The 12,500-nt window shown below is 44.8% G+C and overlaps 1 protein-coding gene across 1 annotated transcript in view; it reads right to left on the bottom strand.

Annotated features, from left to right (window-relative positions):
- Positions 1-2,884: 2,884 nt before the first annotated feature.
- The window catches only part of LOC123500014, a 12,349-nt gene continuing 2,733 nt past the window's right edge, over positions 2,885-12,500 (bottom strand). The window contains 11 exon segments of the mRNA XM_045248614.1: positions 2,885-3,353; positions 3,793-3,909; positions 4,713-4,817; positions 5,823-5,986; positions 6,145-6,274; positions 6,497-6,856; positions 7,532-7,625; positions 7,627-8,495; positions 9,329-9,483; positions 9,566-9,662; positions 9,849-10,041. Coding sequence (XP_045104549.1) covers positions 2,949-3,353; positions 3,793-3,909; positions 4,713-4,817; positions 5,823-5,986; positions 6,145-6,274; positions 6,497-6,856; positions 7,532-7,625; positions 7,627-8,495; positions 9,329-9,483; positions 9,566-9,662; positions 9,849-10,041 — 2,689 coding nt within the window. The 3' untranslated portion in view covers positions 2,885-2,948.

Genomic DNA, 12,500 nt, shown 5'->3' with positions numbered 1-12,500 from the left:
TAGTAGTGATGGTGGTGGTAGTTTTGTTGTTATTGTTATTGTTTTCTGTTATTTTCCTCTTTTTTTGTTATTATTTTCTTCCTTTGCATTGATTTACACTTATTCTTCCTTTTTATTCATTTTTCTTTTCATTTCCTCCTTCTCTTTTTCCTTCTTTTCTTTTCTCCTGCTTCCTTTCTTTTATTTTTCCCTTCTTTTGTTTTTCCTTTATTTCCATCTACCGTTCTGCTTTCGTGTGTCCTTCTTCCTTCCTTCCTTCTTCCTTTATTTTTTTTTCTTACCTTCCTTATTCGTTCCTTTATTTCCCTCTTTCTTTATTTCTGTATCCCAATTCTTCCTCTCTCTCCCTTTCCTCATTTGCTTCTTACTCTTTTACACTTCCTTTGTATTCCTTTGTGTTCCTTTCTCTCTCTCTTCTAATACCTTTCTCTTTCCCTTCCCTCTTCTCTGTATTCCTTTGTTCTTCCTGTTACTCTCTTCTAAGCTTATTTTGTTTGTTCCTTTGCATTCTTCCTACTTTGTTCTTGCATTTCGTTTGTGTTCATTTGCATTCCTTTCACTTCAACCCCTTCAGTACTGGGATTCATTTTTTGTCCGCGTACAGAAACGATTTGCTCTCACCAAGGCCACAGAGATGACTAGCGGGGTTTTCAAGAGTGTTTCTCCAGTTAATAATGTAGAAACCTCGTCAATCTGCCTCTAGAAACGTCAAAACACCTTTAAAACTCTCTGCTCTCTCTCTCACTATGACTATTTTTCAAGGCTACAGGGATGATAAGTGTGGTTTTCAAGAGTGTTTCTTTAATTAGTAATACGGAAATCTTGTCACTTTGCCTTTTGAAACCATAAAAACACCTTAAAAACTCATGTAAATTTAGATCAACCTTTTTTAAATACTGGAAAGGAAGAGCAGAAATGTTTGAAAATACGAGTGGGGTGTCATTAGACCATTTTATTGACATTAGGAAGGGTCTATGGAGGTCAGAAGATTAATGGCCACAGTCTTCACTATTTTAATCCCTTCAGTACTGGGACACATTTTTACCTTGAGATTTGTGTACGATTCAACCATTTTACTGACATTAGGAAGGGTCTATGGAGGTCAGAAGATTAATGGACACTGCCTTCAGTATTTAAGCCCCTCACATGGGTTTCTAAGCTGTATAAAATCACCAAATAGTCACCAGAATGAATATGAAGTGTGATTAGACCATTTTATTGACATTAGGAAGGGTCTATGGAGGTCAGAAGATTAATGGCTAGAGTCTTCACCATTTTAATCCCCACATGAGTTTCTGAAGCTGTATAAAATCACCAAATAGTCACCAGAATGAATATAAACACGTGTCCTGGTACTGAAGTGGTTAATCATCTTATTATTTTATTATTTCAATATATTTTTTACTTTCTAATATTTTGACCATTTTTTTTTTCCTCTTCTTGCTTCTTTTCCACCTCCTTAATTTCCTTTTTTTTCCTGTTCTTTTCCTTCTTTTTCATTCCTCCATTTTCCTTTCATTTCTTTGATTTCTTTGTTCAGGGAAGATCACCAGCAAATTTTCTTGTACCGATAACCGTTTTCTTTCATTTTTTTTCTGTAATTTTCACGTTTTCTTTAATGCGTTTTGTTTTTGTTTTTGTTTTTGTTTTTTTTGTTTGCATGTTTTTTGTGTCTCTTTATGCTCTCTTTTTTTTCACACGTTCTCTTGTATCTCTCTTTTTATTCCTTTTTTACGTTCTTTGTATCTTTTTTTCATTTCTTTTTTCATGTTTTTTTTTCCATCTATTGTTCTCTTTTCATTTCTTTTTCACGTTCTTTTCTATCTTTTCATTCTTTTCTCTATGTTCTCTCTTTTTCTCGTTCTTTGTATCCTTGTTCTCTTTTATTCACGTTCTTTTTATCTCTCTCTCTTTCTCTCTCTACGCACGTTCTTTTGTACCCTTGTTCTCTCTTTTTCACGTTCTTTCTATCTTTCTACGTTCTCTTTTTGTTCCTTACGCACGTTGTTTTTATCTTCATGTTCTCTCTCCTTTGCACATCCTTTGCCTTCCCTTGTGCCTCCTGGACCACCTGAGAAAGAGTCATATTCTCAGGTAAACTTTGAGAGGATTTGAAGCGGAAACTCACCGATTTCTTCCACCAAAAGTTGTGGTGTGCAGGAGAGAGAGAGAGAGAGAGAGAGAGAGAGAGAGAGAGAGAGAAGGGATGTTTGTTTTGAAAGACTAAGGAAGGGAAGAGCTGGAGGAAGAGGAAGGAAGGGAAGCGGACACACACACACACAGAGAGAGAGAGAGAGAGAGAGAGATAAGTGTAGGTTTATACGTAATTGAAATAAATATGCAACAGAAATTGAATATGAGAAAATATTTTAAAGCAAATAAAATAAATAATAAATAAATAAAACAATTAAAATAATAATAATAATAATAATAATAATAATAATAATAATAATAATAATTCAATACGGAACTCCCACACGGGGCGACACACACACACACACAAATCATAGTCAAATAAGTAACTATTGAGAAGGGAACATTTTATTTGAGTCACCCATAGAAGATTTATAAGAAAAAACTAAATATTTTAATGGATAACTTAAAGAAATGTGTACGATTAGCTTCTCTTGTCTTATTTTGTTATGAATGATCACACACACACACACACACACACACAACTTTTAAATCAATGTCTGGATTTTTCTTTTTATTTTATTTTCCTTTTCTTTGCTATTTTTTTCTTAGTTTCGTGCATTCTCTTTGTGAAGGTAAAGGAAAACACAAGAGTGCATAATATCAACTTTACTTCAATCTCCAGTAATAGCACTAATAGTAGTAGTAGTAGTAGTAGTAGTAGTAGTAGTTAGCATTGAAAGTATAGGTGAAATAGCGTAAGTAGTAGAAATAGAAGTAGTAGTAGCAGTAGCACCACCACCACCACCACCACACTACTCCACATACATGCCATAGATACAGAAGGGCACAAAACACATGAGCATGATCACGATAGACGAGGAGAAGTAGTTAATGAGGTACCTGTTGGTCTGTGCAGGGCCGGAGGGGAGGAGGTGGAACGGAAGATTGAGCGAGGAGAGAGACGTAATATACCTCTTCTTCCTCTCCTCCGTGCTGATCGGGGACACCTTCGTCATCCTCCCGCCAGATGCCGCTTCCTTCATCCTCAGAGTCTCCACGTAAACCAGGGAAAGGATGATAGCGAAGTCCTCAAAGATCAGAGCCACAAACCACACGTCTATGAGCTTCAGGTAGGATGTTTTAGGGATGCTCTGGCTGGTCTGTGTGAAGAAGGTCGCCAGCACCAGCAGGGAGGTTAAGGATACCATGATGCGGTCCTGTAGGATGGAAGGATGTGGGGTTACTCGTAGGATCTCTTATGGGAAGATAGAAAGGTGAAGATTTTTTGGGTTGAGACACTGCAAACGCCACTGAGACAAGAAGGATAAGTAGGATACCATGATGGGGTCCTGTAGAATGGAAGAAGGATGTGGGTTACTCGTAGGATCTTTTATAGGGAGATGGATGGATTAAGGATTATCTGAGGTTGAAACACTGCAAACATCTCTGAAACACGAAGGATATACAATGATAGAGTCTTGTAGGATATGACAAGGATGTGGGGTTAGTCGAAGGATACAGTGATGAAGTCCTGCAGGATGGAGGAAGGATGTGGGTTACTGGCAGAATCTTTCGTAGGAACTGTATAGGTGAGATGAGAGTTTTCAGGTGTGTATGAGTGAGTTGTGAGATCCTTCCACAGGTAACATCACACACCTGGAAGTCAGCGAGGTCGAAGCGCAGTGTTACCAGCGAGATGATGACCTGGATGAGGCTGGGCAGGAACGTGTTGCCAATGTAGTAGCCGTACTGGTTGCGAAACTCAAACTGGATCTGAGGAGGAAAAAATTATTGCCACCTTTGTTTCCTTCAGTTTATTTTACTTCTCCATTCATTGTTTTTCTTAGTTTCATATTTATTCATCCATTTTCCCCGAAGCAAGAGATGATGGTGAGGATGTGGGTAAGTTACAGAGGACCTTTATTCATGTTTTTGTTCCTTTGTTCTTGTTTTGGGTTCACTATGGTTTTTGTTATCATTTTGACTCATTTCCGCCCTTATTCACTTTATTCATTCATTTCCCCCAAAGCAAGAAATGGCATAGGAAGATTTCTATATACAAGGCAGTTTGATTTCTACTGTGCTATGTTCTGGCCATTAATCTTTTGACCTCCATAGACACTTTATAATACAAATATACAAATAAAACTGTCTAATCTTACCACAAAAATCATGGTATAAATGTTTCTCGGTAACGAAGGGGTTAAACAAAAATACCCACTTAGATGCAAGTTCCCGAACAGGTCAGAGAGTTATAAGTAGGGATGAATGTCTTAAAAACCTCCCTCTTAAATGACTTAAGATGGAAAGGTGTGTGCTGGGAAGGAAAGGCCGTGGTGGAACAGTGGAACCATGCGTGCTTTGGGGTCCGAGTGGTCTCCAAGCGCACGGGTTTGAATCCTGTCCACGGTCCGAGTGTAGGCTGGGCTTCCTCACTCGGGGCAACGGTTTCCTAGCGGGTGGGGTTTGAGATAGGAGGTACCCAAAGAAGTATCTCCTTTAGCCCAGAAATCCCCGTGAAAATCCCACATGGTATAAAAAAAAAAAACAACCTTATCAGTCCAGGTGTGTCGTACCTTAATTTGGCTGACCTCATGCAGGGAATAGTTGGTGAAGGACTCTGAGACGAGGGTGTACTCCAGTAGGTTTCTGGATCCTACGAACACCACTCCTTGCCCATCCTGCGGGAGTAGTAGTAGTAGGAGCAGGAGGAGGAGGAGGAGGAGGAGACGAGGCGAGGGAGTAAGATTAATTCGTCATAGTGCATTAGGAAACAGCTAAGACACACACACACACACACACACACACACACACACACATCAATAGGCGAGTAATAACGTGGTGTCGCTTGAGGAGGCAGGTGAGGCGCAGGTGACAGGTGGTGAGAGGACGGTCTAGTGAGGTGGAAGGACGGAGGAGATGGAGTGGGTGAAGGTGGGTGGAGGTGGAGGGGAACATGATGGTGAGAATGTGGGTAAGTTACAGAGGACCTTTATTTGTATGTTTATTTGTTCGTTGTTTTTGTGTTCACTTTTATGGTTAATGTTTATGGTTTTTGTTATCATTTTGACTCATTTTCGCCCTTGTTCACTTTGATTGTGATGGGACTACACCTCAGGATTTTTCATGTAAGTTTATTCTCTATTCACTTTCGTTTCAACTCATTTTTATTTATTCTTACTTCCATGTTGCATTTTCACTCACATTCACCTCCATTCAGACTCACTTTCGTCCAAATTCACTTCTACCTATATTCATTTTCACTCACACTTGCTAAAATCCCACAGACTCATATTCACCAAGGCTCACATTCATCTCGTCTCATCTCTCCACAGACACACTAATCTTTCCTTCTAGTTACAGTTTTTTTCCAGATGGACATTTCCAGTTTCTCTTTGTTTGCATGTTCCTATCGTTATTAGTAACGTTTATGGAACTTTTTCATGCTTCATCATCATACCAGAAAGTCCAAAAGGCATCCAAAGGCATTCCCTGCAACTTGAACCCTTTTGAAATACAAGTGTGTCTTTGAAGAGTGCATGTGTTACTATCTTTAATCTTTTAATCGTAACTTCCTCCCATTAGCGGCACAGGCAAATTTATTTATAGTGGGTACCCATATTAGGGACCCATATCACCACCCAAGCGCTTCTTGACAAATTTCAAAATGGCCATTATAAACTTGCCTTGATCAGTTTTCCGAATTCCTCAGTCACGTCCTTGATCTTGAACACGATGAAACACTTTTGGCGGTCGAACGGGTACATCTGCAGCTCAAAGTGACACTTGAACGTGAGCGTGGCCTCGTCCAGGAACACCAGCGGGTTTTCCAGGCCACCGTAAGTCACGTCTGGAGATAAGGAGGGAGTTATTGGCAGCCCCTATCCCTGTCATACTCGCACTAAGAGAGACTGGTGGATAGACAGCAGCTCACAAGGACACACACACACACACACACACACACACACACACACACACACACACACACACACACACACACACAGGGACCTTCTCTGATGGTGGTGTCGTCGTCAGGCAGAGGTCCCGCTGCCCGCACCACGTAGGCCGACTGCGAGTGTGTCTTGATCTCCACCGCGCTCTTCGTTCCGTCCTCTATTTCCAGGCCCGGCGTCCACACCTAGGGGCAGCAGAGGTTGTGGGCGAAGGAATGGCAGGGGGTCATTGGAGTGATATCAGAACAGATTATGTCTAAGTCAAAAAAGGAAGTTATTTATGTCAGTGCTACGGTCTAGTAGTTGGCACCTCTAATTTTCAGCCTCACGCTCCCTGACCCTCGTCGCCGCTATAACCCCCTGTGCCCTGCCTTACCTTCAGCCCTACAGCCTACCAGGACACTCACCTCCCGCCACCTCCTCAGCTTGTTGGCGCGCATATTGGGCAGCAGGTTGTTGTACTTAAGTCGTCTGTCTCTCCACTGCATCTTGATGTACACGTCGATGCCGATGGTGAAGGAGACCAGATCAAATGTCCGGACTGAGGTGATGTTGAGGGCAAAGAAAATGGGCAGCGAGGTGCCCTTGTAGGTGGGCGGTGGCAGCTGTGCGGAGTAGCCGGGGGGCACCATCACCACGGAGCAGTCCATCTCGTCGCTCTGGTCGGCACAGTCCACGCTCAGGTCACAGCGGCGGTCCTTCTTGATGCACGAGCCGTCATTGCAGGTGTACTCGTCATCGTGGCAAGACGTCAGCAGCAGCTCCACCTGGCGGCGAGGTGGCAGTCACGGGAAGGAGGAATATGGTAAAACATTGTGACAGACAAGAGTACCGTCAGTGTGGCACAGTGGTACAGTGAAACCAAGCGCGCTTTGGGGCTGTGGGTTCCCCAAGTACACGGGTTCAAATCCTGACCACGGTCCGAGTGTAAAAGGCTTAACGGTTTCCTAACGGATGGGCTTCCAGACAGGAGGTATTCTACCCAAAATACCAGCTTTAGATCCTAATTCCCGTAAAAATCCAACATTGAAGTGGCGGCGCATCAGCATGGCCACGGCCACCAAACTACTCTGTGTGCCCAAAACTACTCTCCACAGGCTCCACAGACACACACACACACACACACACACACACACACACACACACACACACACACACACACACACGCACACCCGGGAAGCGGCGAGGCAAATGGGCAAGCCTCTTAATGTGTGGGGTGTGTTCACCTAGCAGTAAATAGGTACGGGATGTAACTCGAGGGGTTGTGGCCTCGCTCTCCCGGTGTGTGGAGTGTGTTGTGGTCTCAGTCCTGCCTGAAGATCGGTCTATGAGCTCTGAGTTCGCTGGGTGACCAGCAGACGACAGTGGTGAATTACACACACACACACACACACACACACACACACACACACACACACACACACACAACACACAGTACCTACCTCCTTCTGGCGGCAGCGGTCTCCCTCAATGATCCATGTGTGCACGCCCACCGGGTACTGTCCCACCCACTGGGAGATCATCTCTGCCTTCAGGTAGGTACAGACGGCTGCGCATAATCCATGTCCTGTTTTTTTCCTCCATCACTACGTGGGCCAGTCCGTCAAAGATCAGCTTGTAATCTTGGTTGTCTCGAAAAGAGAAAAGTTTGTCGAAAGCGGAGTCCTTGCAGAGGCCGCGCAGGCGCATCTCTGGGTGTGTAGTGAAGTTGCACAGCACACAGGTCTCAATGTCGCAGGGACATGCCGCCCACTTGTAGCGGTCGTGGGTGACCACGGCGATGCATTGGAACTCTGGCGTGACGGTGCGGTACTCCCGCAGAAACTGAAACCACTTGATGGGCTGGCCATCTGTGAGACGCTCCCAGACACGCGTGGTCAGGTTGCCGCCAGAGCCAATCCAGAACAGATGCGTCCAGATGTCGTCACACTGGTCCTTGTAGTCCACGAAGCGGTCAAAGAAGTAGGCATTGGTAGCACCATCCTCCGGCAGGATGAGGTTGCCCTTCAGTTTGCGGCACCAGGTGTAGGCGTGACTGAAGATCATCTTCTGAGGGAAGAAGAGATAGAATCCGGTGACACGTTCACTGCACATCTCTGCCAGGGTGATGTTGCGTGTGGTGGTGGGGCCCAGCACCTCGAAGTGGCCGCTATGAAGATCCATCATTGGAGAGCGCAGGTCGTTCAGTTCTCGGCAGCGGAGGAGACCCTGCATCTGGTCCTTCTCCAGCGCCATGTCGTACAGCCGCCAGTCGCCCACCTCGCCGTCCAGGGTCTCCAGCACGATGAAGTCCCCGTCAATGGAGTAGAGCTTCTGTCCCACCACTAGACGCCCACCGCCTCGCACCTCCAGCCTCTCCCCAGGACCCAGCTCAGATCCCGGCACGTGCAGGTGGCGCCGGTACTCCTGTGGGCAGCAACACACTGCTGTCACTGGATGGCTCTGGCGGCAGACAAATCTGTCATTGTGTATCCCGGAATACCACAGGTCAAACCACTCCACCACTTCACCTTGGCGGACTCATTTCTACTCACTGACGGATAGTGACACACACACACACACACACACACACACACACACACACACACACACACACACACACACACACACACGCCCGGTAGCTCAGTGGTTAGAGCGCTGTCTTCACAAGCCAGAGGACCGGGGTTCGATTCCCCGGCCGGGTGGAGATATTTGGGTGTGTCTCCTTTGACGTGTAGCTGTTCACCTAGCAGTGAGTAGGTACGGGATGTAAATCGAGGAGTTGTGACCTTGTTGTCCCGGTGTGTGGTGTGTGCCTGGTCTCAGGCCTATCCGAAGATCGGAAATAATGAGCTCTGAGCTCGCTCCGTAGGGTAACGTCTGGCTGTCTCATCAGAGACTGCAGCAGATCAAACAGTGAAACACACACACACACACACACACACACACACACACACACACACACACACACACACACACACACCACGTAGTGTAGTGGTTAACACTCTCGGGTCACAGCTGAGAGGGTCTGGATTCGAGTCCCGCGAAGCGGCGAGGCAAATGGGCGCGGCTCTTAATGTGTTCACCTAGCAGTAAATAGGTACGGGATGTAACTCGAGGGGTTGTGGCCTCGCTGTCCCGGTGTGTGGAGTGTGTTGTGGTCTCAGTCCTACCCAAAGATCGGTCTATGAGCTCCGAGCTCGCTCCGTAATGGGGAAGGCTGGCTGGGTGACCAGCAAACGACCAAGGTGAAAACTGACCAGGTCGTCGTAGATGACGTGCATGATCCTGGTGTCCAGGTTGATGGACACACAGATGTGCTGCCAGCGGAACATGCGAAGCTTGAACTTGAAGGCCTCAGAGACCAGCCCGCCGCAGCACTGCACGTGCATGTCCTTCTTCTTCGGCACCAGCTCTGGAGGGAAAGGGGAATGGCTAAGGGTACTATACGACACACACAGACGTGCGCGCACATACGCTCACTCACACACACTCACCCACGAACAGTTCCTCGTTGGCTCCCTCCACCGCGTAATTGAGCAGCGGGATGTGGGATGTAACACGCCGCAGCCTCAGGTGCACCACCAGCGTCACCTGGCGGAGAGAAGCGGGCGGCTCACCGGGGCGGTATTGACAGAGGTGAAGGTGTCGGGACAGGCCAGGAGTTAATTAAGGGCACGTAGTTTGAGAAGGTTTTCGACTGGGATGTCGTGGGATTGAAGGGGACTTGAATGTGACAAGGAGGGAATGGGAGGACTTACCCTGCATGGCCAGACTCACCTGCCTGAGTGTGGGAAGGAAGCCCATGCCAGTGTCCAGCAGGGACTCTGTGGTGGCCACGTCGCCTGTCTGGAACCTCACCACGCCCACCTGCTTCGCTCCTGCGGGATGAAGTGCGAGGTGAGGGATTCGTGGTGTGTTGCGGTGCGTGGTGCGTGTGTTGCAGGGAGTGTATTGGTGTTGATTGACTTTCCTATACAAGAAAGTTTGTGATCAACTAAACCAAAGGAAAAAAAAAGACGGTGTAAAGGTGTCCGTCCGTCCGTCCCTTAAGAAGACAGCCCAAAGCAAATCCCAAATTGAATTATAAAGTTTAATTCTCACTTAAGTCATTTTTTCTGTTGTGTTCTTCAATCCTCAGTCAGCTCTTATTTCCTTGTGTGAAGCAGGACCACCAGGGACACAACAACTGCCAGGTGTGGCCAAACACGCTCAATACCGCTCAACAAAACTTAATTTCAAGAGTTTAGCTCAAAAAAAAGTTGGTCAGTTTTAGTTCTTGGGATGTGTTGGTGGTGTCCTTTGATGTCCTGCGCTGCTCCTGTCTCATTTCACTCACTCATCTACATTCCTTTATGTCTGCATCTTTGTGTCTGTGTTTCCTGCTGTCTTCTTTATTTCTCTCTCTTTTTAGCTTAATTAGTGAAGCTCCGGTGGTCACAGTACACTGAATGAAATAGAACCTTAATCCCTTCAGTACCTTGACGCGTTTCCATATTAACGCTTTCAGTACCATGACGCGTTTCCATATTCCTTCCGCTTACTGTTTGGTGATTTTATACAGCTGCAGAAACTCATGCAGCTGCAGAAACTCATGTGGGGGATTCAAATAGTGAAGACTGTGGCCATTAATCTTCTGACCTCCATAGACCCTTCGTAACGTAAATAAAATGGTGTAATCTAATCTCTTGGTAAAAAGGTATCCCAATATTGAAGGGGTTAATTCTGGTGACTATTTGGTGATTTTATACACCTTCAGAAACTTATGGGGGCGATTGAAATAGTGAAGACTGTGGCCATTAATCTTCTGCCCTCCATAGACCCTTCCTAATGTAACTCGCAAATAAAATCATCTAATCATACCCAAAATTTATGGTAAAAAATGTGTCCCAGTACTGAGGAAGTTAATGAATGCTATGAGAGCGTTGAATTATTTTTTTTTTTTTTGTGATTCTAGTGATAGTTTGACAAGGATTTGATACGATTAATGAGAAAAATACACCAGCTTTATTTCTGTACGTATACTTTTAACATTTCTTCGTCATTATTTTTGTGATTCTAGTGATAGTTTGACAAGGATTTGACACGATTAATGAGAAAAATACACCAGCTTTAATTCTGTACGTATACTTTTAACATTTCTTCGTCATTATTTTTGTGATTCTTGTGATAGTTTGACGAGGATAATCTACATCAAGAGTCAGGAAATTAAAAAAAAATAGTCTTAACTCTTTCAGTACTGGGACACATTTTTACCGTGAGTTTTAGATGTAATTAGACGATTTTGTTGACATTACGAATAGTCTATGGAAGTCAGAAGATTAATGGCCGGAGTCTTCACTATTTCAACCCCCCCAAATAGTAAGCAGAGTAAATATAGAAATGTGTCATGGTGCTGAGGAGACTAAACATTTCACCGCTGTAATTAAAGCTGTAAAAATATTCGAGGCTGCTTTTCATGAATCCAATAACAGTTTTAGCAAAGAATCAACATCGACAATGAGAAAAATAATAAAAAAAAAAAAAACTAACTAATAATTTCTTTGCCCTCTGAAAAACACAACACAGAGACCAGAAACCAGAACACACGGATATACGAACACACGAACCACTGACGCTGCATAGGGAAACGTGACACCTGCGAAGTTAATGAGATACTGCGTTACCTGTCAGGCTCATCATCATCATCAGCACCAGGACTCTCACCACCACCACCACCACCACCGTCGCCGCCTCACCTTCACCCATCTTCAGCTGGTGGAGATAAATGGTGAATATTATATTGTTGTTTTCTTAGTTTTTCTTGTTTTTCTTTTTGTTTGAGGTTAGTTGTGTTGTTTTGTTGGGTGTGTGTGTGTGTGTGTGTGTGTGTGTTGGTGGTGAAGGTTGTGTTGATGTGGTGGTTGTAATAGTGGTTGTTGTTGTTGTTGTTGTTGTTGTTGTTGTTGTAGTAATGGTAGTCTTATCAAGTTGGAAATACAGTAGTTCTAGTTTCAGTGGAAGTATTTGTTAAGTAGTAGTAGTAGTAGTAGTAGTAGTAGCAGTAGTAGTAGCAGTAACAGTAGTAGAAGCAGTTACCTTGATCACCACACGTGCGAGAAAGACAACGACTAGAGACAATATGACAGAAAGATCTTGTCCAACCTTCACTCCTTTTCACTCCCCCTTCTCCCTCTCTCCCTCTCCGCCACGCCTCCCTATCGCTGCTTTTAGACCACCCTCTCCTCCCTCTCCTCTCTAGCCCAAGTTTACCTGTGATATTTAGCAACATAACCTTAGAGAAACATTAAGTATTCACTCGCCACAAACCCTCAGCCAAGGAAGTTTTAGTGAAGGAAGTTTTGAGGGACCGTTTTAGTTGTGGTCTCCTTCTGCCTTCACTCTCTTGGTGGTGGTGGTGGTGGTGGTGGTGGTGTTGGTGTTGTTTTTGTT

The sequence above is a fragment of the Portunus trituberculatus genome, chromosome 8 (genome assembly GCF_017591435.1).
Source record: "Portunus trituberculatus isolate SZX2019 chromosome 8, ASM1759143v1, whole genome shotgun sequence".
Classification (NCBI taxonomy): domain Eukaryota; kingdom Metazoa; phylum Arthropoda; class Malacostraca; order Decapoda; family Portunidae; genus Portunus; species Portunus trituberculatus.
Note: the sequence above shows the minus strand (reverse complement) of the source record. Positions and strands in the feature narration are given on the sequence as shown.